General features: G+C 38.1%; 1 protein-coding gene and 2 pseudogenes across 2 annotated transcripts; 2 read left to right on the top strand and 1 right to left on the bottom strand.

Annotated features, from left to right (window-relative positions):
- Positions 1 to 8,195: 8,195 nt before the first annotated feature.
- On the top strand, positions 8,196 to 9,126 carry LOC104594696 (chitinase 2 pseudogene; annotated as a pseudogene).
- A 3,781-nt stretch (positions 9,127 to 12,907) lies between these two features.
- On the top strand, positions 12,908 to 14,568 carry LOC104594695 (chitinase 2-like; annotated as a pseudogene). The gene has a single exon (XR_016083163.1). The product of XR_016083163.1 is annotated as a chitinase 2-like (transcript).
- A 262-nt stretch (positions 14,569 to 14,830) lies between these two features.
- Positions 14,831 to 25,914, bottom strand: LOC104594694 (Ribosomal protein S24e family protein). Its single transcript, XM_010255112.3, has 6 exons — positions 25,592 to 25,914; positions 25,161 to 25,296; positions 24,444 to 24,528; positions 24,299 to 24,346; positions 15,276 to 15,376; positions 14,831 to 15,187 (listed from the first exon to the last, which is right to left on the bottom strand). The coding sequence occupies exons 1-6, from the start codon at positions 25,764 to 25,766 to the stop codon at positions 15,055 to 15,057; spliced, it is 678 nt and encodes a 225-aa protein (XP_010253414.1). The 5' UTR covers positions 25,767 to 25,914; the 3' UTR covers positions 14,831 to 15,054.
- Positions 25,915 to 26,340: the final 426 nt, after the last annotated feature.

Raw genomic sequence — 26,340 nt, 5'->3', positions numbered from 1 at the left:
AAAATAAGTGTGATTAATTATTCAAACTTGAATTCAAAAAATAAAAATTTTAGCTTAAAAACTGCAGTCTGGCTCCTCCAACCTCAATCCTTTATCCTTGATGCTTAGGTGTCAAAAAGTGTTCACTGAGTTTGAAAAAGAAAAGAGGAAGATTTCGAGTCTACTAAAGCGAGTAAGTTGGTGGGGCTCACACGATATGATATCTCATATCTGCCACTCCATGTGATCATGATTCATTATTCTTCATATAACAGGCCCAAACAAACCCTAGATAGAGAAGAGCATGCCCACATTGCACAAAAGTTAGGAATGGCCCAACAAGGCAAGACCAATTTTGGTGGGCTACTGATGATTCTGATCGGGAATCCAAGGCAAAGCATTTTTTCAAGTGACAACTTCTCCGCCCCAAATCGGAACAAGTGCTAATCCAGCCAAGCTAAGCAATTCCTTAAACATGACCTGTGAGAAATGTAGCGCCATGGAGACATGGGTGGCTATAATTGCTAGCTTTGCACAACAATGACAGGCTGAGCTGAGATGTCCCCGCAGCTATATGGAGGCATTGATGGTAGAAATTGATAAGGCCAAAACTGGCCACCAGTTAGAAATCGAAAGTGTCGGCATGTTGGGGGGAATAGTTGTCAATTGATGAGCTAGCTAAGTTATCTTAGCAAGCTGACCTGATCATGATGAGCTACAAGCTGATATGGTCCTGACGAGCTATGAGCTGACCTGGTCCTGACAAGTTGATCTGATAATTCATAACATGTACAAGCAACACGTGGCTGAGATTATTAGAATATCAATGTCAGCGCATTCCATGCAAGTCCGTTGTCTACCATGCGCACACAACGTGTCAATTAAGGGCATGGCAAGTGGGCTAAGCCCTGATCACGTGTGAAAGATGTGTCAGTTCTTGGATGAAGCCCCTCTCCTATAATAGGTGAGTCCCCCATTCATTTAGACAATTGAACATGGTAGTACGCTACCATGAACAAGGCATGCTGGACACCTCAGGACATGGAGCTCTCAAACTCCCCCTACGAGCTCTTCAGCTCATCACATGGAGCTCTCGAGCTCTCCTACAAGTTCTTCAACTTATTACGTGGAGCTCACCAACTCTCCCTACGAGCTCTCCTTCTCTCCTTACGAGCTCTTCAGCTCATCACATATAGCTCTTTAGTTCTCCTCACGAGCTCTCCAACTCTCCATACGAGCTCACTAGCTCTCCTCACAAGCCATCTAACTCTCCACACAAGCTCTCAACTCACTAAATTCTCCAACTCACTTTGTTTTTCTTTGGCGATTATTGACTCAACCGTTAGAATTCATGCCCCTAGGATCACCCCAGGCCTTTGACATCTCTTATGGTTGCATGTCTCTCTTAGTAATCGAGGTGCTGAACCGAAGTGACACTCCGAGATTAGGTGACACTCTACTCCAACAACTTTCCATCCTTGTGTCAATTTTGATCATTATCAAACTAAGAAACCCAATGATGTAAACTTTCACCGATGACCAGCCTTCATGGACAGTGGGTCACTTGAAAAGGGAATAAAGTGCCCAATGTCAAACAATTCAGATGGGTTTCCATTCGTACATCCAAGTATGGGAGCAATGATTCGATGAAGAAGCGGTTTGCGTCCTTGAGAAAATGCAAAGAAGAGAAGATCAAACCCGATGCCATTACTTTCTTTGGTGTTCTTTCTTGATGTCGCCATGTGGATTTAAGGTCGGATCAGCTTCAGTTCTATCAAGTCGGATTTAGGCCACTATTCATGCATCGTGGATCTTCTTAGCCAATCCGGATTACTAAAATTAAGATCGAAATTAAGCTGAGGTATCCGTAAAGAGTATTTAATAGGGAAAAAGAATTTGGGCTTAAATGAAATAGTTGTTTTTTAAGAAAAGGTTAATTAATATTTGAAGAATTGATATATTTTAAAAAGAATATTTAAGGGAGGGGTTAATCTCTTGGTAAGTTGTTACACTAAAATGGATCATTAAGGACAGCTGGAATCATTTTATTGGGTTAGTAGAAAGAAGTTAGTAGGAAATCTGGACTGACATCAAAGATGCTCCAGAACTAATTTAGAAACTCTAATGCTGTTACGAATTCTGCCGGAATCCACGTGCAGCTAGCGAATATGCATGCCAGTACGCCACTACTGTGGGGCGTTGCGTTGGGATTAGACTGCCGAAGCTGACGAAGGATAGAAAATTAAAAACAAATTGTGGGTGGAGCTGGATTGAGATGTTGACGGATTTAGAGCAGAAGACAGATCAAAATGGTATAGGATGAATGAGATCCTCGTTGCCCGAGCGAATCACATGAGAGGGCTAGCAAATTTGTGATTTATTTACTGCAACATGTTCACTCGGGCAACGGAGGGCTGGCAAATTTTGATTCAGTCCACTCGATCGAGTAGTTGAATTGGCTTCTGTTGTTTGAATCTTTTGATTTATGGGTGGATAGCAAAGATGATGGATGATCTAAAGGAGCGAAGCCCAGATCCAGAGGCAATCGTACTGCATCCATGCTGATGAAAACTGAAAACACCCCTTATTTAGTTGTAAAGATTGCCAGAGAAGAGATTCCGCAAGGTTAATCAAGGGTTAATAGAAATCAGACTACAGAAACCGGGAGTGATGACGACGGGTCGACTGGGAAATAAAGGTAGAGTCGTAGAGATAATGTGACTCATCCCTCATCCGATCTGAACCAGATGACTGGAGAGGAGGAGCTCGCATCCTCTGAAAAATTTCCGTCCCAAACCAATAGCAATCTGCCTCATCATTAAAAAAAAAAAAAATCGCTTCAACTTTGAAACTAGGCACGACTCCCGTATTCAGTATCGGGTTACTAATATAAACTATTTTAAATCATTTAGGTTAGGTTTTTCATTTGTTGTTTTGATAGATTTTTATTTGATTTAAGAGACTTACATGTATGACTCAGTTATGGGGCAGTCGCATATATGTATCATTTTGGTTTTTATTCTTTTTTGCTTTTATAGTAATATTATTTTATTTAAGTTTCACTATTTGTCTAATAATTATATTTATATTTGAAATTCAAATAAAACTAACTATTGAAATTGTAGAATGTAGATTTAAGTGGTTGTGGATAACCACTTCTATATTTCCTTTATTTTTTTAGGAATGGATGAGAATGGGAGTTTCCCACCTCTCATGTATTTCTAAAGAACTATTATTGAATGTATGACACCTGTCTTAGAGTGCCACATGTTTGAGTTAAAAAATTTAAATATGATTAAAAATAATTTATGTATATGAGGAGTGGATTTCCCTTTAAAAATGTGAAACCAACTTCTGAGATGTTTTTGCCAAAAAGTTGAGGTTACATGTATCTGAATGGTGGGGGGCTATGGCCTGAAGACATTGGAAGAAGGGAGCGAAATTGAACTCGGTAGAGTTTTATCTCTTAGGTGGCGTTTGGTTAATTTATTAGTGGGTTTATGATAAATTACCAATCAATGAATCAAATAAGTAATCATCACAGTATCCTTAGTTAGAGTTTCTTTTGATTATCTTAATAAGCTTTTTTGTCATAACTATTTTATAATTTGGTAGAAAAGTTGCTTATTTGTAGCACACCAAACACCTCCTAAACGAGTTGACTAGAAAATATAACAAATAATGAAGGAGGCTTTGGTAGGTGAACTTAAAAAATAATAGTTAAGTTGGGCCTAACATCAGCATTTTGGTCCAGAGTTGTAAAAGTAAGAAGACCATAATGGAAGCTTGAGACTTGCACTCACTACTCAGTGGATTAGTGGGTGTCAGTAAGAACTCTGGTGTTGGTGTGGGGTGCACATGAGGCCCACGGACCATACCCACACCAAGAGGGCCTGCGATTACATGGGCTTGATCCAAATGTCTCCACTTTGGTAGTGATGCTGGTATTTCAAAGGTCAGAAGACACCTCATCTTCTCAATACATGACCCGAGGCATAATGTGGTCAGAGTTGAATCAGAATCAGAGATGATGATTGAACTGGGGTGATCCAATGAGCTTTTTGGGTGCCTGTTTCTAAGTTTTTTTTTTTCTCTTTTTAACGAGTGAATGATTGAACCGTGGTTAAACCAGTAAAGTTGTGAGCCATGAGTCATCGAGTCATGAGCCCGCTCAGTCTTAGTTATTGGTAATGTAATTGTAACCCCACAACCCTACCTGTTCAGTAGCTGCCTGTACTGTAAGGTCACCAACTCCACACGGTCCACCACAATTATTAAAGATAAAAAGAGTATTGTATTGCTAAGCATTTATATATAAATGTGTAAATGGGGCACCTGTCACAGACTAGACTGATGGAAGTGTAGGTAAAATTGCAGGAGATCATCAAGATCTTCCATGGCGAGAAAAGACACGAACACCATTGATATGAATAGGTGTAAAAACAGTGCTAAAAGAACATTACAAAACTAAACTTCCTAAAGAAAGAAAGAAGGGAATTAGAATGGTTAATGGCCAAACTCTAGATGCATGTCATTCTTTCTATAAATTTACTTCTTAGGCTCTGTTTGGAAGGAGTACAAATGCAAATATATAGAGTGTAAAACCTTATATTTTGTATTATTTTGTATGTATTTATACTATACATATTTGCATTTATACTCTTTCTAAATTGAGCATTATGAATATTGACTTTTTAACTGCAAAAAGGAGATAAGTCCTTCAAAAATAAGGAATGCCAAATGCAGCCTAAACCACAATCTTAATGACAGAGATCTGCTAGTTTGATCAAATAGACAGGGTTGTGTTGGGCCCCAATTCCCTAATCAAACCCAATCACTTTGTTCTGCCGTTTGAGCAATTGATTTTTAATGTATGTCACGCTCAGTACTTGGGTTTTAGCTCATAGTCTCATACAGGTTTCTACTAGGCCCATGTCTCTGTTCTAAAAGTAGAATTCTTCAAAGCCTAACTGGGCCTAGCCGAATGGATGCCAACTGAAATCGTCCCATATTCACGTGGGCAAACACCAATCAATACGATGAGTAGGTTCCATCAAGCAGAGCAAAAAAAGGATGAAAAGATTTGATGTTTGCAGCCAAAAATGATGTTTCTATCTTTTAGACATGGCTAATTAGCTACCAATGATTCAATTCCGAGCTTTTGAGAGGGTACATAAATTGAGTAGCACTGGGGCTGGAAATGGTAATGCCTTCTTTCCCTTGTCGACTAATAAAATTGATCATTTTGTATCTGACTGAATAGGGGTGGATTAAGTTAAGTTGAGCTAAATATCTGGTTAATTAAGCTCTGTAGAAAAACAAGGGGTTTGAGTTCGGGATTGAACTCAGTTTGAGGTATAAATATGTACATGAATATGCCAACTGAGGGGTAGTCCAGTTGATGCGTTGGATGAATTGTCCCAGTGGTGGTGCGGTTCAGAATGCCAAATACTGATTAATACCAAAAAAACCTTGAATATGACTCAAAAGTTCATATATTTGAGCTAGTTTGGCTCAAATTCAATAGTGCCAAGCTTTGAATAAAAAATAATATATATTTAAAAATTATATACAAAAATTAAAATTATTATATATAATATAAGCTTGATTAAGCTCATGAATTTTATGAGCTAAATTTTATTGAGCTCAAACTCGACTTGATTACCAAACGAGAGAATGAATTCAAGCTCTATTTGAAGCATGGATCCCACCTTTCTCAAAACTTGTTTCGACCATTGAAACTTTAGATATGCATTCATGCAATGAACAGCTGAAACAACTTTGGAGAAAGTTGAGATCCCAGCATCTCGTATTCTCATTTGCTTGCTCCCTATTAGAATGGACCGGAGCCCGTCTCCAAACCCATTATTAGTCCAAACCCATCATTGGGTTGTGTAGAGAAAATAGGCACGCCATTGATTATGTTTATATCGACACAGTTCTACGCATGCCAATAAAGGCATCAGTGTTTGGAAAGTTTAAGATTCTATAATACCCAATCGTAAAATTAGGAGGGAGGCCAGAAGCAAATTAATGTATATGCATAAACATTAATTAATCTTTTTCAGTTTCTTATTTTCAGGGACAACCCAATTAAGGGTGGTTTCTTCTATGTTATGAACGAGCCCGAATCAGCCCCCCACAATGGCCCACACCACATCTCCACTGTGTATTGGAAATATCTCTCAATTATAATATCAGGAATGATGATAAATTGAGCAGTCTTAGGTATTATAGATGTTTCTAATACACGACAGGGATGTACTGTGAAACGGTGTGGGGACAGTCTTGTGGGGGGTTTATTTGAATTCGATGCGAACTGAGGAAGATGGTAAATTGAGCACCTGTTTAATCATGGAGTCAAGTAAACCTTTTACTCTTTGTATAATAGTATTAGTGTTTTCCCCTAACCATATTGAGTTAATGTTTTGATTGGTACTTTAGCATATATAAGACTAACCTGAAAGACAATAGTTATATTGAACACTTGGAAAGGGCATTTATACTCAAATTTGACCCGATGATAGAAATTTTAAAGTGGAGCCATTTTGGGTCGAAGCTCATCATATGGAAATATTCTTTATTCATTCAACCTTGTTCACTGAGGTTGTATTTGGTACTATTGTCACTTCTACTTGCCACGTTTTATTACGGTCAATATAAATTTTATGAGAATATTTCTTTTCCTACCACAAATGTTTGGAGTAATCAATACAACATGGGGTAACATTGTTGCTTCTACATGAAATGTCAAATTTGGTATTTCTACTATGAATGCCAACACTTAATCCAATGCCTATATATTTTTAGTGGATATCTGATATGATGTGATAAGACAATTTCCTAAAAATTTGTATTAATCAACACAAATATTTGCAAGTAAAAATGGCAATAGTACCAAACACAACCTAAATGACCCAATTAGCAAACTTGCTTCTACCCATGTAACCAAAAAAAAGGTTCTTTAATTCAGTCAATTTGAATCTTTTTATATAACCCTTCTATTTGAATACTATTAACTCTCTTAACCCTTTATATATATTATATCATTTCTTATAAAACATATTAGAGTTTGACTATGATACCAGAAATTTTTCTTGTAACTAATCAATTGGTATCATAAGATGGTAACGAATCAGATGCTTTTATTAAAATTCCACAATGTGGGGGTTGATTGGTCAAAGATCTTCTAGTATCATATATCTCCCACATCATAGATTTGTCTTCCCATACTTAATAATGAAAGTGGGTACTTGTGTTAAATACAATCTCATTAGGGTATCAGGTAAACTAAGGTGAGAGGTTTATTTTATATAATAATAATAATAATAATAATAAACCTCTCACAAATATCATTGTTCTCTTAATTAATAAAGTGGCCCAATTGCTTGTATTTGATTAACGGCCTGTCTCCTAATTACTGCACATCTAAATAAAACAGCTTTGCCATCTATCAGTGCACTACTGCCCATTTAAAGTGCAAAACCTTATATATTATTTTCTATATATTTGTACCGTACATATTTGTATTTGCGTTTATACTGAGCCTAAATAAACACCTATAGGGTTATACAGGAAAGAGAAAGAGAAAGAAACTAAAAGGATCCCTTCCATCAATTTTAAATAAGCTGATCTTCGTTTTGCTAATTAATCATTGACCCAACAGATTGCCATGTCCCTGTTGAAGTCTAAATCCCCATAAGTTTGCTTCATTCATTATATATCCTGGCCTCTGGTCTCAACTCTCGACCCCGTGGTTATTGTAAGATCTGAACCTATATCTATTTGATACAAATCTCTGAAAAAACAATTAAGAAGTGAACTAGATTGATTTAATTCAGCTTTTGTAACAGAGCCATTTCAACAAACTGTAAACCGAATCCATATTAATTTGATTGTCTTCTTGTAACTGTACATGACTGCAAATGGCATTATAGAAATTCATCCCACTGTAGCCAGCAATCCCGATAAGGTTCCATTTGATCACACTGTCCTTTCTTTCTTTCTTTAAGTCGTCAGGTCCCAATTTCCACGACTTTAATGGATGTTTTATGACGATTCAGTCTGAGTGCAAAATAGAGCTACCCAGTCACCTTTCAGTCTGCTGTTCTTAAAATTTTCAGTCCTTCTTCTGGTTTATCTTGGGTAAATCAGAGATCAGAGTATAAATATATCTCTTACCATGTGGATTTCTCTCAGTCTTCGGAGTTCGGACACGTATCTAGCTAGCTAGTTACTCTTGAGCAAAGATGAAGAAGTCCACCTCCAAGCTTCTCCTCCCCCTTCTCATTCAAGCTCTCTTGATCACCTTTCCTTCGCCAACCCATGCAATAAACTCGAATCTCTTCCGGGAGTACATCGGAGCTGAGTTTAAAAACGTCACCTTCTCCGACGTCCCCATTAATCCCGACGTCAGATTCCACTTCATTCTGGCCTTTGCCATTGACTCCGTCCTAGATAACTCTTCTTCTCCCTCCACCACCAACGGAAACTTCAGCGTCTACTGGGACACCGCCAACGGAAACTTCAGCGTCTACTCCCTCCATCAAGAGCAGCCACCCAAACGCGAAGGTGGCATTGAGCTTAGGAGGCGACAGCGTCGGAAACGGCCTTGCTTATTTCAACGCCTCCTTGGTTGATTCCTGGGTCGAAAATGCAGTTTCTTTGCTCACAAAGATCATCAAGGATTATAAATTAGATGGCATCGATATCGACTACGAGCACTTCGTCTCTGAATCTCAAAGCAAGGGGAGTCATCTCATTTGCGTCAATAGCTCCCTTCGATGACGAACAGGTGCAGAGCCATTACTTGGCTCTGTGGAGGGAGTACGGATATCTCATAGATTATGTCAACTTCCAATTCTATGCGTACGACGAGGGCACAACCGTGTCGCTGTTTGTAGAATACTTTGAAGCTCAGAGATCTGACTACACGGGAGGTAAGGTGTTGGCCAGCTTCATCAGCGATGGCAGCCGTGGAATATCGCCGGACGGCGACTTCTTTACTGCGTGCGACATCCTTAAGAGTCGGCGTGAACTTTATGGCATCTTTGTGTGGTCCGCAGATGATTCCAAGGCGAATGGCTTCGTTTACGAGATGCAATCGCAAGAACTGTTGGCTACTTAGTCTTATTATCACTACGTACGTACTAGCTTTAATATTTGTGATAAAAATAAAGAATTAATAAAGAAATAAGCCTATTGCCATGCCACGTCAGCAAAACATCTTCATGCCACGCCAGGCCAAATTAAAATTGGTCAGGTGGTATGCTTTCAAATCAAACGTTTCGCTAGGGGTGTCACCGTGTCAGTTAGACCGGATTTGGTCCAATCCGATCAGTCCAATGTGAGTCCATTGTAAATTATAAATGGACCAGGTTTTATTCAATGTTTGAAATTTGAACTTTTCATTTTGATTTAGATGGTTTTCATTTTGAAATTATAAATGGACCAGGTTTTATTCATTTTGATTTAGATGGTTTCAACTTAAATCGGTCCATTGACACATGTATTCTTATCTTATATTAATGGACTAGATATTAGCTTAATCTAATAATCCAATCCAATTCAATATAAATTTATTATGAATAGACCCGATCTAATCCAATTTAATAAATATTTTAGATCAGATTGGTCTAATCCAATGTATATTTTATTGGTCCTTCCAATCCATTCAAATTGATTTTAGACTTTTAGAAGTCCAATCCAAAACTGATCCATTAACACCTTTAAATTTGGCCATATGGCAGGTACTTATTAGGCATATCCACCGCCTTCTGACCTGTAAGCACCGCAGTTAATATTATCTGACAGACTTCTTGGATAATGTGGGTTTTCATGGGATGCCGGCCGGGAAGATATGCGGAATAGATTTTTCCTATATAAAACCGATAATGTGGGTTTTTATCAAAATTGAAGGAGGGTTTTGATTGGTCAAAGCCTTTTGCGGTATACGGTATCATATTATGTATTCCGGCATCATAGATTTTTCCTATATAAAACGGATCCTCGTACAAATTGGTCTTCAGCCGTGTATTGATAATAATCAACAAACTTCAAATTCAGCCACTTAACAGCTGCATCCCTCCTCAATAACTTGTGTTTGGATAAAATTTTGCTTTCTGAGCTTTGGGATATCAAAGTGCACGTAACATTATATGCTCCAGATGGCCAGACTTAGTGTTGATTTCAAAGAGTACATGGTACCCAAAATAAAGGGTGTTTCGGATTTAGCACTTTCAGGAAGTAGGCAAGTCTAAAACTATGATACCTCAGTGTTGGAAGTGAAAGTACAGAGCAGGGTACCTCCCTTCAGTATTGATTTCTGAAAGTACCTATCACTACCCCCAAATTACAGGTACCTCCATGTTGGCCACGAGCTGAGCAGTTAAGTTTGAGCTCGAGCTTACGAGTTTTTGGTTCAAGTCAAATTCAAGTTCAAGGTTCTAGCTCGAACTGAATTCGAGCTTGAGCTCGAGCCTTGTACTTTCTAGGCGAGTCGAGCTCAAGCCTCATACTATTCGGCTCGAATCCACCCCTACCTCCAAGTAATTCTCGATTTTTATCTTTGTTTTGTGACTTTCAAGATTTTTTGGAGTCTCCCACTAAGCATGCCAAGGATCTCCACATTTGCATGTCAAGATTAGGAATCCTGGGTAAAGACGAGATGTAATTTTCTTTTATTTGTAATGTGCATCTTGAAATTCAATTTAATTTCGAGAAGATAATCTGAAAATTGGAGGGTTTATCAACTTATTCAATGACCTCACCTAACAGCTTAAGCTTTTAAGTTGAATGGTTCTTTGAAATGGTATCAAAGCCACTTTGACCAAGTGGTCTAATGTTCGACCCTCATTACCCCATTATAATTAATTAAGTTTCAGTACAAGGTATGGGTGGGCCTATGCTTGTTCACACTTCAAGCCCAATGGGCTTTTGGTGAGTTTTACAAGGATCATGAGGCATGCAAGAAAACACTAAACCTTATCTATGCTTTTTGCTTTTGATTTCTGGTCTCAAATACATAGGCCCCATTTGTTTGCCAGTATTTAGCAGGGTAAGTTGGTCAAATGGGCATTGACTACGATTCCCATATTGGTATGTCGTTATATTGGGTCTCACGGTAGGCTAAGATACTAGAAAGCATGGTTCTAAATATCGATACACCGATAGGGGCATATCGGACAGTATTAGTACTCTTTTTTTACTTTTTTTTTCAAAATTGGTTCAAGAGGGCCAGTATAAGACTGCTCCACCCCCTTAACCGATCAGAACCCCGATACATCCTCTGTAAGGGCATATCAAGTGCTCTCGATACGATACGGGCCGATACGTATCGATACTTTAAAATAACGCTCCCTCCCTCCCATCTCTCCCTTTACCTGCATAACTTTCATTGCACAAAAACACTGAAATCAAACGAATTCAGGCAAGTTTTACTTAACTCACATACTCAAGTAATTGAAAACGAACAGGGTCATAGAATCAGACAAGTAACTCAAACCATTCAACTCAACTAGAGGTAAAGGATCGAAACCGAGATGGTCCATTGCAAGAGTTGCCCAAGTTCTTCTAGATCCACTTCAAAGAAATTAAATTTCCAAAGTTGCCAACCTCACCTCATTTGGGACATAGACTAGTAGACTGGATTTCTTTCTTTCTTTTACGTGACAGGTTGTGTTACAGCAGCGGAGACTGAGATATAAATGGTGAAAGACCTTTTGACGATTGATTTGGACCGTGAGATTGAACAGGTAACCAATCCAGTGGTTCCCCATGCATTCTATCTAGATAGGGGAACATAATTCAACTTCAATCAATAGACCCACTCTAATGGAGATCAGCCATTTGAAACTTTTTTTCTCCTTTTCAACTGCTGACCCGCATGCAATTTATGGATTGACAATTAGGTACGCAGCAGTGGCCATTACCTAGTGTGGGGTGATCATGGACCGCACAAGGATGGATTCCGGGCCTAAAGCTTTATTTATAAATATTAAATATATATAATATATAATATATTTATGTATATATGAATTTAAGTGTTATTTTATATATAAAATATAATCATAAAATGACATATATACATATAATTTATGTATATGTAAAAAAGGGCTGGACCTAAGAACAAATCTTAGGCCCAAGCTTGAAATTTCTGGGCCGGCACTGGGCTGAAATTGATCACCCCTAACCGTAATTCTACCGTGCAAGGTAAATATTAAATCCTAGAAAGAAAAATCAGCAACAGCACATCACAACCAACCAAACCCTTTTTCTTATCCATCAGCATTCTCAAAATTGGTTATGTCTCTTCTTTTTAGGTTCAGTTTGGGAATAGTGTAAATACAAACATGTACAATGTAAAAACAATTGAGGGAATATTCTAATAAAGCTATTTCTCGTTTACTTTCTCATCTTTCAAACACTCTTCAATAATATATATATCTATATCTATACTACTTATAAAAGAGCGAATGTCCCTTTTTTTGTAATTTTTATTGGACATTTTCTATCCTTTATCTAGATAGCATATAACAGGCATAAAGAGGGTATATATGTCCTTTACTCTCACTCCAAAAACTGCCCACTTATAACTGTTCAAAAGCTGTCCATGAATTGAAAATAGTTTTGTCTTGAAGATACTGTCACGTGCATCATATTTACTAGTATGTGTGTGTGTGTATTATATATGTGTGTGTGGTGGGTAAGGGGGGGGCCTAGGACCAAACCTTAAATTTCTGGACCAGGCCAGGCTGAAAATGATCACCCCTGAATTCGAAATTCTACAGTGAAAGCTACATTTTAAATCCTTTATTTGCATTAATACAAATGCAAAGGAGTGGAAATGCAAATTTATTTGCACTAATACAAATGCAAAGGAGTGGAAATGTAAAAAATGCAAATTCTTGTTTAATTTTGTTTTGGACTTTTACTTTATTTTCTTAATTTACATTTGTACCGTAATCAAACAAAATAATCTAAAATTTAAAACAAAAATAGGTCAGAATTTACACTCAAATCATTTGCACTGCCATGGTTTTGCATCAGTGCAATTTTTTTTGCATTGCAACCAAACATAGCCTTGAAAGAAAAATCAACAAACAACAGACAAGGAGACACTAAAATAACAACTACAGCAACGGCACACCACAACCAACCAAACCCTTTTTCTTATCCATCGGTCTTCTCAAAATTGGTTACGTCTCTTTTTTTCCTTGCTTGTTAGCTTTCGAACTGTAAGGTCTGACTAGAAGTATATAAAATATCTATTGCGGTGCCAACTTCTCCCCTGCGATGAATCAAATACCTATCTATTCTTCAACAATGTTGAGGGAGTGCTCTAATAATCTATTTCTCGTTTCCTTTCTCATCCTTCAAACACTCTTCGTCTCTCCTTCATCAACCCACGCAGCTCCAACAAACTCCAATCTCTTCCGAGGATACATCGGAGCTCTGTTTAAGAGTGTCAGATTCTCTGATGTCCCCATTAATCCCAATGTCGATTTCCATTTCATCCTGTCCTTTGCCATTGACTACACCACTTCTTCTCCCTCCCCCACCAATGGAAACTTCAACATCTTTTGGGACTCTGAAAACCTCAGCCCCTCCCAAGTTGCTTCCATCAAGAGCAGCCACCCAAATGTTAAGGTAGCTTTGAGCCTAGGAGAGGATAGCGTCGGTGGTGAATATGCTTACTTCCAGCCTTCCTCAGTTGATTCTTGGGTTCAAAACTCTGTTTCTTCACTCACGAAGATCATTAAGGAGTATCACTTGGATGGTATCGATGTCGATTATGAGCACTTCAAATCTGATCCTGCTACCTTCACTGAGTGCATCGGACAACTTATAACGATCCTCAAAGGGAATGGAGTAATTTCATTCGCTTCTATAGCCCCCTTCGATAATGACCTGGTTCAGAGCCATTACCTAGCCCTTTGGAAGAGGTATGGGTAACTAATAGATTATGTCAACTTCCAATTTTATGCATATGAAAAGGGCACAACCGTATCCCAGTTTATACAGTACTTTGAGACGCAGAGCTCCAACTACAAAGGAGGTAAGGTCTTGACCAGCTTCATCAGCGATGGCAGCTCAGGCTTATCTCCAGATAACGGCTTCTTTACTGCATGCAGTAGTCTCAAGGATCGCCATGAACTTCACGGTATATTTGTGTGGTGTGCGGATAACTCCAAGGCAAATGGCTTCCGTTATGAGATGAAACCCCAAGAACTGCTGACAACTTGACGAGCTCTCGCTAGTCTTTTCGATCATCTCATGTCGTATATGCATCTTCCTCACCGCACGACATTAGATTTAGATCTGCACGAAGCCTTGCTGTGCCACTATAAATACAACTTATGCATGTGTTAATATTATAAGGGAACCTTTTTGTATGTACATTATGAGGAGGAATCCTGGTTTATATGATCATCACTTACCAGCCCCACCCAATTCCATGCTATTTAGCTCATTGTCGTCAGTGCTGTATTTGTATCTCTGAAGATCAGTCTAATGAACCGAAGTACCAATCTGCTGAAAAATATGCATCTAAAGTGGAAAAGCAGTTCATCAATGAAAGAATTCTGTCAATGAAGCATGATGAGCATAAGCAATTAGCTCATGGCACAGTATTGCGAGAGCTTTTATCTTATTATTTTTCAAAGAAAACACGAAAGTGAAAACAAAGAGTTAATTAGATGGTTTTTAATAGCATTAGTTGCTTCTATAGGTTCACTAGACCTGCAACAAGTGGCAGGACCTATTTTCTTCAGCCTTTGCACGACCATTGATGCTGCAAGTGAAAGGCTGAGAGCAATACCGTGACATCTTTCAAACACCATGACATCAAATCTGCCAATATAGTTGCCTAGATATATTAAAAACAGATATGAACAAATTGTCGTTTGTCAATAAGATAGGATAATGCCAATCAGAAATCATAATCTGAGTATACTACAATACTTGAAAAACTTTAAAGTCACATGCTTGGGGACCAAAAAAAATCAAAATTCCAGTATCCGGGGTTGCATGTTGGTGAACAATGTCTGCCAATAACCCAGGAAAACGGAAGTCTGCTTACTGAAGAACTCGCATTAAAATTTGATTATTGAGACAGAAGCTTCTGTTCTTCACAAGGACAGCATTCATTGCCTCAACTTGTGAAGGAAATTCCACAAGTGCCAATCTTACTGGATCTGGGAAAGCGGGCCTGCAGAAATTTTTTAAAACATTCACCCTATCAGATACTAGTAACAATTTGGCAATGTAGAATCTTGATGCATATTCGTTAATCTAACCTCACAAATGTCTGGATGCTGGAAGAATTGTAAACACAACCAGAGAGGACACGCTCAATGTCTTCTGGGAGTGCATTGCGAGGAACTCCTTGCATTAATACCTGTATCAACCAAATAGTAAACACCTCTAATTATGGAATATTGGGTGGCACTCCACAAATGCAACTAAATACCATAATTTCCCATTGCTAAAGAGAATTTTCGTATGTGATTACTAGCTATTACATTTTGCAAATTTGTTTCTCCTATCAATTACCAGTAATAAAAATACCAGATACAATTTTAGAATATAAATCCCAGAAAGAATACGTAGAAAGGAATAGCATGCTTCCCAATGTCATTATTACCACAGTAACATGTTTGACACACCTAGAGCTCAATTTTTGACCAAAGGTTCACGACCATCAATCATCAGAAATATTTGTAACTCCCTCACATGTTCACTTATGGGGTCAGGCATACTTCACTTCATACTCTTATTTTCTTCAACAGATAGATATGATGAGTTAGATGGACCACTACCTGATTTTAGATTAGGGCTACTACCTAGTGTTGGTCCCATTCATCCGGGGTCTTGGGAGGAATGGACTGGATATGGAGACCTAATCATTAGAATTATATGGCACAAAATGGCCACTCTCGAATTTACCATATTCTCATGCTTGTAAGCCAGAGATTTGCACCAAACAATTGCCCCAACCCCAATCTGATCTTAGACTCAAAGCCCAAAAATAAGTATAGACATATTTTTTACAACCCTCAACAAGAAAACTCTGTACTGAAAAAGTTGAAAACCATTTTACTCAGAATCAGGAGATAACAAAATTTATGGTGCTTCACTGAGAAGCAGATATGTCTACACTCCAACCCCCTTTCCCCCTTTTTCTTATCCAATCATTACCTTGATCAGATGCAGAAGTACTAATTGCTCCCTCTTTTACAAAGGGCCTTGATTTTGTTTGGACCATGATTATATTCTCTTATGTGAATGCATATGAATAATCTCTCCTTGGACCTGATATTTTCAAGTTTTTTCTCCTTGAGATTCTGTTAGGCCTATCAATAGGACAGATCAACCCAACATATGATCTGACCAACCTTGTTAATGTGAGATGTATTGACTTTGTCAATTTTAGTTGACCAGATAATAATTGAATTTGTTACCAGGTCTACTTTGATCCAGCCTGATAAGAATCTGAATCAACTAGACAGAGACAGACATATGTGAAATGTTGTGAGACCCAAAAGGCCAACTTGGTCACCTGTTTACCAGATCAACTTGATTCTGACAACACTGGATTTGTATGACAAAGATAACCCTCCCTCATTCTTTGATAAATAGGATTAGGGACCAGATTTCAAAATCTTTTTATGACTTCAAATTAAAGCGAATATAATCATATGGGCTGTTCTGAGACATCTAATAAAATTGAAATATGTTGAACAGGTTAGTTATACACTTTTATAGCAGAATTCTAGTTGGATGGATTGTTCAAAACCACATTTAAATATGTTATCCTTAAAATTTATCAATATATATATATATGTTATCCTGAAAACTGTGGATCTGATGCAGTACTTTTGGTTTTGGTTCTAGACACTGGACCCTGGATGATGTAACAGATCCATAGTGCTCAAGACACCTTATTCAAAGATCAGTTAACCAACCAGTATGGGGACATTACTCAATTTTAAATGAGACTTTATCTACTAAAGGAATACCAGGCCTATTACCCATACTAATGTGTAAATATAGGTTTATCAAATTGGTCTAGTTACAATGGGGTCTCATCAGACCAGACCCAATAAGTTCAATTGGTAAATGAATGGATTATGCTAGGAGTGCAATTTGGACCGGGTTAGCCCAAACCCAACCCAAAAATGTAGGGTCAGTTGAAGATCAGGTTAGAGTTAGGATGAAAAATAATGAACCTGACATACCTTTGGGGTGGGTCATTGATAGAGGCTTTGGGCAACCTGAAACCGACATGTCTTCATATTTGCATGTATATATGCATCCATGCACATATGCATGTATATGTATATGCATCAATAATTTTAAAGTTTAAATCAGTGCTTTAAAAGTGCAAGGTGCAAAAAGCTTTATGCACCCAAGGCAAAAGGCGCATGCCTTTTCGAAGCAAGGCATAAATTAAAAAACAAAAAATAAATCAAGAAAATGTTAAAAATAGTATTATTTAAAATGCAAGGTTTAACTTTAAATTAATTATTTTAAAAATCCTATTAGCTCAAATTCAAATACATAAGCTAACAAATAAAACATATTCAAAGTGAAAATGCAAAATAAAATCAAACATATATATATATATATATATACAAAGCACCTTATCATTAAGGCCCAAGAACTACGGTTATCATGTTTGAGGAAAAATTTGCCTTTAAACCTAAATTTTTTGCCTTTAAACTTAAATTTTTTATATACAATGTCCATACATACCTACATAAATGCATGCATGCATACAGACATACATAAAGATTTGCAGCAAAAATAAAATACATACATATATACATTTATGGGTGACAAAGTGCTCATGGAGGATCATTTCGCTTAATTGCCAAGCTAATTTTGTACATAGCACTATGAAATGCTTTTATATTCTTAATTTTTTTAGAATATAATAAATAAAATAGACATTCTTCTTCTTCCACCTTTTCTTTTCTTCATTTCCTAGGACAAAAATAGGCGCTCAACCCCTATTTTTCCTGAATTTCCTTTTCTTTCTTCTTTTTATTCTCATGAATATGTTGATTTTCTATATTTGAATATGAAGTTTATGTTTTTATGAAAATTATAGATAATTACTAATGCACGATGGTTGCTAGTTGATATGGAACGTAGGAACTACCCTAGGATTCATTTTTTTATTTAAAGAGCAGGACAGATATACGCAGCCTTACCCCTGCACATACAGAGGCTGTTCCCAAGATTTGAACCCTGGTCACCCAGGTCACAATGGAGCAATCCAACCATTATCCCTCCACATACACAGAGGATTCATTTTTTATTTAAAAAAATCATCTCACAGGCATCACGCCCACCTAACCTCACATTGGTGCCTTGAAAACTATGATTATTATGTATAATTAAAGTATGAAACTTCTATGACTCACTGATTTTTGTTGGAAAATGGGGTTTATATTCTTTTTGTTTTTCCTGTATATTCTTTCATGTGCACAAATCTTTTAGCATTGCTAAATACAAGGTTACTTCAGTTTTTTTTTTCTTTTTTTGGAAAAGCAAAGGAAATTTCATATAGGCTTTTAAGGCAACCATAATGTTGCAAAATGAACACAATACTATAATGCCTAATTAAATTGAAGCAACTCATATTGGTAACTGGATATGTAACGCACAGAAAATCTGAAAAATATAAAATAAAAATAAAAACACTAGTTAGTAGGTAACTGTTAAAACAATTAGTTCTTTATGTATTATGGGCCACAGGGGTACTGTGGTCTTTTTACCCTTTTTTGTGTTGCCCTATTAAATAAGAAAAAGCTGGCACCGCCAGCACAACTTTTGCCTCTCCATTTTTTGTTTCTCTTCTTTTCTCCTCTCTCTTCTCTCTCTTCCTGTCTCTGCTTCTTCCCTTCTGTTCTTCTTTCTCTACCCAGAAAACATGGTATCAGAGCGGGTTCTGTGGGCCTGAAGACAGATTGAACCCTGTTTCTCTTCCTCCTCTGCTGTTTTTTCTAGATCGATCAAAGGAAAATCAGACGAAACTGATCTGAGAGGTGTTTTTACCTTTTTTTTATTTTCTTCTTGGCAGTGTGCCAAGACAGAGCTGTTTGCTCGTGGTGACAGAATGCTGTGAAGATTTTGGGTGGTGTTTTACACCTGTAAGGATCGTGTGATCCTTCCTGTACCCATATGGGCGATGTTTACTGGTCAAGAATGATTGGTGGTGACTGCAACAAAGAGGTAAGTCCAGTTTGGTGGTTATGGTCATTGTGTGACCTTTCTTGAATGAATAATTGTGACTGAAGGACCTTCTCCTTTGTACTGTGACGTTTTCTTTTTGGGGATAACCTAGCACTGTGGTTGCACTCTTTTCTGGTGTTGGATTGTTGTCAGATGTGTGAATTTTTTTTCTGGTAAAGTTTGTCTCAGTGCTGTCCGATACCAGAACCTACTTTTGTGCGTTTGAGACATCTAGTCTGTAGTTGGAAGTGCTTTTCAGTTGTCCTTTTTTTCCATGAGCTCTGAAGATACAGCCACCTCGGTATGTCTTCCAGCTATAGTGAACTAGGTGGAAGTATTGACATGACCTTCCACATGGCTGCTGTTCCATTAGATGGCCTCAATTATTTGGAGTGGCCAAGAGGGATTAAGCTTTACATTACAGCAAGGGGAAAACTTGGGTACACCAATGGGAAAATTAAAGAACCAAGGTCTGGGAGTGCTGAACACAACAACTGGATCCAAGAGAATAGTATGGTAATGTTGTGGTTACTTGTATCAATGCTCCCACAAGTAAGGAGAAATTTTATGTGGGTTGAGACTGCTGCTGCAATTTTGGAACAAGCAAAAACAACCTATTCAGAATAGAGACACTATGTGAAAATATATCAACTGCAAGCTGCGTCTACTACATGTAAGCAAGGGGAAAGAAGTCTTTCCATATATTACTCAGACCTGACTACAATTTGGAAGGTGCTGGATCACTACCAGAATGTGAATTGGAAATGTGAAGATGATGCCAAAGCCTATAAGACTCTAGTCTCCCAACAGAGGGTATTTGCCTTTCTACTGGGACTGAACCCTATGTATGAATCTATTAGGGTTCAAATCCTTGGAAGTAAAGACCTCCCTTCAGTCCAAGAAATTTATGATTTAGTGCAGTCAGAAGAAAGTAGAAGAAATGTGGCGAATACTTCTGAGGGAGGGGGGCCAGTTGCTTTGATAGCTAGGGGTGGTACTAATGTGAATGGCGGCAACCTTTTTAAGAAGGGTGATTCCAAAAAAGGGGTGGAAGATAAGGACAAATTGTGGTGTACTCACTGTCAGCGACCTAGGCACACTAGAGAGACCTGTTGGAGTCTTCATGGGAAGCTGAAGTGGGCTCTGGAGTTGAGCAAAAAATCAACTGATCAAAATAAGAAGCCAATAAAGCAAAGCCAAAAGAAGTACAATTCAGCAAATGTGGCAACTCAAGAGACTTCATCCCCCACTGTACCTCATGATCGCCCTACTGGTTTTGATCTGAAGGAAGAGATTATCAATTCCTTCTATGATCATTTGGAATTGTATGGTAGGACACTTCGTCATATGGACTCAAGTCTTACACCATCTACCTCTTTTGCATCTACATCAGGTAACTCTGCTACTGCCTTCCATGTGTCATCTCACTCATCTGAGTCTCCTTGGATCATTGACTCTGGAGCCTCAAATCACATGACAGGTAAGTCCAAATTGTTTCAGGCATATAACCTCCTCTCTGGGAGAGACAAGGTGAGACTAGATGATGGGTCCCTCTCTTCCATTGCTGGTCAAGGAACCATCTCTCTGCCTTTTGGCCCCATTCTCTCTAATGTGTTACATGTTCCTAAGTTACTTATCAATTTACTTTCTATTAGCAATATTACTCATTCCTTAAATTGCTCAATAACCTTTTTCCCTTCTTATTATGTCTTTCAGGATTTGACCTCCGAGAGGATGATTGGTAGAGGTAATATGGTGGATGGTCTCTACATGTTGGAGAATAAATCTGGTCTTATTGCTTCAGAGTCTATGAGTCATTCTAGTAAAAGTCAGGCCTATTTATGGCATAGCCGTCTTGGTCATTTGTCTTTTGACTCTTTGAATATTGTGTTTCCAGAGTTATTTAGGTCTTTGTCAGTAAATGAGTTGCAGTGTCAAACGTGTCAGTTGAGTAAACATTGTAGAAACTCTTTTCCAGTGAGAAATAAAAGATCTAATTTTCCTTTTCATATCATCTACTCTAATGTTTGGGGCCCTGTTACACTACCTTCTGAGACGGGATATAAATATTTTATCACATTGATTGATGACTATTTTCAATACACTTGGGTTTATCCAATGCGATCCAGAGATGAGGTACCATAGATTGTGCAAAATTTTTAGCGCATGGTATTTACCCAATTTCAGACTAAGATCCACATCTTTCAATCTGACAATGCAAAATAATATTTCCATAGTGATCTTACATAGTTTTCTACCTCATGCAGTTCTCTTCATCGCAGCTCTTGTGCTAAAACACCTCAACAAAACGGTGTTGTTGAACGAAAGAACCGGCATCTTCTTGAAGTTGCTCGTGGGTTGCTATTGCACATGAATCTTCCTAAATGTTTCTGGATGGAAGCCGTTGCATCTGCTGCATATATTATCAACCGTATGCCATCTCGGGTGTTAGGCTACAAGGCTCCACATCAATTGTTGTTTCCCAAGGAACCTTAGTTCTCCATTCCTATGTATGTTTTTGGTTGTCGATGCTTTGTCCATAATTTATCTCCTACTCGTGGTAAACTTGACCCCTGTGCTATCCCATGTGTCTTCTTGGATTATCCTTCCTCTCAGAAGGGCTATCGGTGCTTTGATCCGGTTTCTCATAAGTATTATGTTTCCATGGATGTCTCCTTTTTTGAGAATGTTCTTTTTTTTCTTGTTTCTCCTCAAGGGAGAGTAGGGTGGAGGAGAAACGTGCTCAAGCACAAGTTCAGCTCCCTCCTCTTCTTGATCCTCCTCCATTTCGTGTCTTCTTCCATCGTCATAAGGGTCAGCAAAGTTCAACAACTGCAGAACAACCTGAAGCTATGCCACCAATACCATTAGACTCTCCAGAGGCAAATCTTCCTCACCTAGGTATTCTTGTTCCTATTGATGTTGATGATTCTGCTATTAATAATTTGGATGTTCCTATTGCTAAGAGAAAGGGTGTTAGATCTTGTACTACTAAGAATCCTATCTCCCATTTTGTTTCCTATGATCATGTTTCACCCTCCTTTCGTGCTTTTCTTACCTCCATTGACAGTGTCTCTATCCCTAGGAATGTGGCAAAAGCCTTATCTATACCTGAATGGACAGATGCGATGAAGGAAGAAATTGATGCCTTACATAAAAATGGCACTTGGGAGTTGGTTGATCTTCCTAGAGGAAAAGAACCAATGGGGTGTAAGTGGGTGTTCACAGTTAAACATAGGGTTGATGGTACAGTGGAAAGGTACAAGGTGAGATTGGTAGCAAAAGGGTTTACTCAAGTGTACGGTGTGGACTATGCAGAGACTTTTGCGCTTGTTGCCAAGATGAATTCCATTAGAGTCCTCCTATCTTTAGCGGCTAATTTTGATTGGGATCTTCATCAACTAGACATTAAAAATGCTTTCTTGAATGATGATTTAGAAGAAGTGTACATGATTCAGCCCCCAGGATTTTGTGCAAAAGGTAGTGAGCATAAGGTATGCAGGTTGAAAAAATCTTTGTATGGGCTAAAGCAATCACTATGGGCCTAGTTTAGCAAGTTTCACTTAATTGTTCAACAGATGGGATTTAAACAGTGTCAGTCAAACCACACATTGTTTGTGAAGAAAGGTGAAGGAAAAATTGCAGCCCTAATTGTGTATGTTGATGACATAGTAGTCACCGGTGACTGGACAATAGAAATACAGAAATTGAAAGAGTTATTGGCCACACAATTTGAGGTGAAAGATCTAGGTCCCTTGCGCTATTTCCTTGGAATTGAAGTTGCTCGCTCCAAAAGGGGGATATTCATCTCTCAAAGGAAATATGTTCTTGATCTATTGGAGGACACTGGGAAGTTGGGGGTGAAGCCAATTGATTCACCTATTGACCAAAATCACAGGTTGGGTGACAGTCAGGGAGAACCTATAAAAGATGTGAAGCAATTCTAAAGACTTGTTGGCAGGCTTTTATATTTGTCTATGACCAGACCAGACATTGCTTATGATGTGAGTGTTCTTAGTCAATTTATGCATAATCCCAAGACTACACATCTTGAGGCTGCTGAGAGGATTCTTAGAGACTAAAAAAGTTCCCAAGAGCTGGTTTGTTGTTCCAAAAACATGTGCATTTAAAAGTTGAAGTGTACACAGATGCTGACTGGACAGGGGAAGTAGATGACAGGAAGTCTACAAGTGGATATTGCACTTTTGTAGGAGGAAACTTAGTCACATGGCGAAGCAAAAAACAAAATGTGGTAGCTAAATCCAGTGCGGAAGCGGAGAATAGAGCTATGTTCCATGGAGTTGCTGAGGTTATGTGGATAAAAAACCTATTAGGTGAACTAGGATTTACAGTTGATAATCCCATGTCACTCTATTGTGACAATAAGGCTACTATCAACATTGCAGCCAACCCTGTTCTCCATGATAGAACTAAACATATTGAGGTTAACAAGCATTTCATCAGGGAGAAAATCATAAGTGGAGAAGTGTGTACTCCTTATGTTAACCCTGAAGAACAACTTGCAGATATCTTCACAAAGAGCCTTCATCATCTGCGGCACAATAACTTGTGTGTCAAATTGGGCATGATTGACATCTATGTCCCAAGTTCAGGGGGAGTGTTAAAACAATTAGTTCTTTATGTATTATGGGCCGCAAGGGTACTGTGGTCTTTTTACCCTTTTTTGTGTTGCCCTATTATATAAGAAAAAGCTGGCGCCGCCAACATAACTTTTGCCTCTCCATTTTTTGTTTCTCTCTTCTTCTTTTCTCTTCTCTCTTCCTGTCTCTACTTCTTCCCTTCTGTTCTTCTTTCTCTACCCAGAAAACAGTACCAAATAAATGTCTTTGCAATCCCATAGTGTCAACTTTTCCATATAGAAATATAGGTATTTCTAGATAAGTCTATTGTAACTATATATTGTCTAGCTATTGGCTCTGATAGTTTACAACATTAAGTTCTCAGAAGAGCAACTTAAGTGCTTATTGATAAAAAAAAAGAGCAACTCAAGTGCTCCAAAAATCTGTAATGTTTCAATTGTCAAACTTTAAACTCTATATGGTTTGGATCATCTACTTACAACTTTTCCATCGTATGATTTTGCAACATCCCATTGACTACGATCTGCCTGATATCCAAGAGATTAGGTAATTAGCCCATATCTAACTTCTGAAAAATAACAGGACAACATTATTAATCAAATTTCAAAGCTAAAAGTGGCATACCCTCTCCAACTTGTACAAGCGGCCATTTCTGTTCATCAACCTAATAGCAGAATCAAAAGCAATGCGAGAAGGGAATTGCAATATCCTGCACGCAACAATAAAAAAAAATGGATGGGTTCTCACTTCTCAGTATCTCCAAGATGTGCTATCAATTTACCCATAATAGAAATTAAAAGAATTAATGCTGAATTGAAGGCAGAATGGAATGACATCATTTCACTTTGATTTCCGTATCGTCACCAGAAATGTTAACTAAAAACTGATTCCTTGAGTTCCTAAAATAAGCACATTTTCATTTTATATATTATCAATATTCCATGTTATTATATATTAGAATAAGCCATTGGTACTCCAGTTGAAATAATGACCTTAGGCCTTAAATTTGTTATGAAAACGAAATCGAAATGAATTACATGTTCTGAAACATTTCATGAAGGCACACGGGAAATTTTACAAACTTGTAGGACAGCATATTGTTCATGAAAAAAAGAGAAGTTTCTTTGACCAATTGATCATTGTATTATTTAATCGAGAAGGATTCTGGAAATGGAAACCGTTCATTTCCATTCCTAAGCTGCAAGAAACACTAACAATATTACAATAATGAGATTTATTTTTATTATATTATCAAAAAGCTCAATTATATATTACAAAAAAAATTAATAAAAAATCCAGAATGGAAAAATAAAAAGAGATGACAGCGTGCAAGAACAATACATGCCAACTGAAGTAAAAGCACGGTTGTATTCGACTTTCACATCCTGCGGAGTCAAATTACACCCTTCCAGGAAATTGATAATATCAGTCTTCAATGTGTTTCTTCCAAAACCAATCAGCCTTCCATAGGCCAAACCTGAATCCAAGAACAAATCGGAAAACAAATGTATTTCATCAGTCTAAGCCAATTGAAACTAGCAACAATAACTATGGTGCGCATAACTAAGCAGATGATGGGTGAACGGCTGGGCGGGAATGAACATATCCCATAAGTCAAACACTTCAATACTAAAACCATGATTTCAAACAACTATCGTCGAGTTACAAACTCGTTAGGTTTTCTAATGCTAACAAACAAGTGTTTCGAGGAATCAAAACTACATCAAACCTTAAACCCTAAACCCTAACCCTGGGTGTTGGGCTCATAATACCTGTGCTAGGTGGCCGAAGAAAGGGGTCGAGAGACGAATCTTTCTGCTCTGCATCAGTCGCGAAATGCCTCGTTGCTTCTCTCTGAAACAGCGGAAGAAAGCTTTGGTTCGATCTAGTACTGCGCAGTAAGCCGTTCAATCTGCCCAGGTTTCCAATAAGATTCAACTTCGACATTCTGTGAGAAATGACAACGAATGAAAGAAATTTTAAACAATGGGAGATGCACGGAATTCCAACTTCCAGGTGACAAAAATACTCCGCCGGGCTTCGCTTAGTGCAATGGAAGATGCAGAACTGGACTGTTATGTTGGGGCCGGCGCCCAAACTGACCCTAGAACTAGAAACCATGCATCAGGCTTCAGCCTTAAGCCCATGATACGTTGCACACCCATGAAAAAAAGTCCATTGGACTCGACCATGGAATCAAAGCCGGCCCATGGGCTGATAGATTCTATACATGGCCTCACTAAAATGGAGTTCGGATTAGCTGAACGCTTTGGCTGTGTATTTCGTGGCCTATCGATAGTGTTCATGGGCCGACAAGGACTGGGTTTTAAGGGGATACCTGGGCCTGGCCCGTTCCATCAAGCCTGAAATGTAAGGTGGGATGGGCTTTCAGCCTACAATCTGAATATACATGTTATGTATATTTAGATTTTAGACTTGGCAAAAAGTCAATCCAACCCAAAAAGTACGGATTTGTCCAATGCAGATTTTTGATTTCCACTGCAAAGCTATAAACATTCAA

This window comes from Nelumbo nucifera, chromosome 2 (assembly GCF_055504915.1).
Source record: "Nelumbo nucifera cultivar China Antique chromosome 2, China Antique-T2T, whole genome shotgun sequence".
Lineage (NCBI taxonomy): Eukaryota > Viridiplantae > Streptophyta > Magnoliopsida > Proteales > Nelumbonaceae > Nelumbo > Nelumbo nucifera.
Note: the sequence above shows the minus strand (reverse complement) of the source record. Positions and strands in the feature narration are given on the sequence as shown.

Bases quoted from the DNA above. Each gene is read 5' to 3' on its own strand.
- LOC104594694 (XM_010255112.3), bottom strand. From the start codon at position 25,766: ATGTCGAAGTTGAATCTTATTGGAAACCTGGGCAGATTGAACGGCTTA. The intron at 24,347-24,443 runs GTATGCCACTTT...CTTGGATATCAG, and splicing joins GCTTGTACAAGTTGGAGAGG to GCAGATCGTAGTCAATGGGA. The intron at 15,377-24,298 runs GTAAGTAGATGA...TGGTTGATACAG, and splicing joins AATCATACGATGGAAAAGTT to GTATTAATGCAAGGAGTTCC.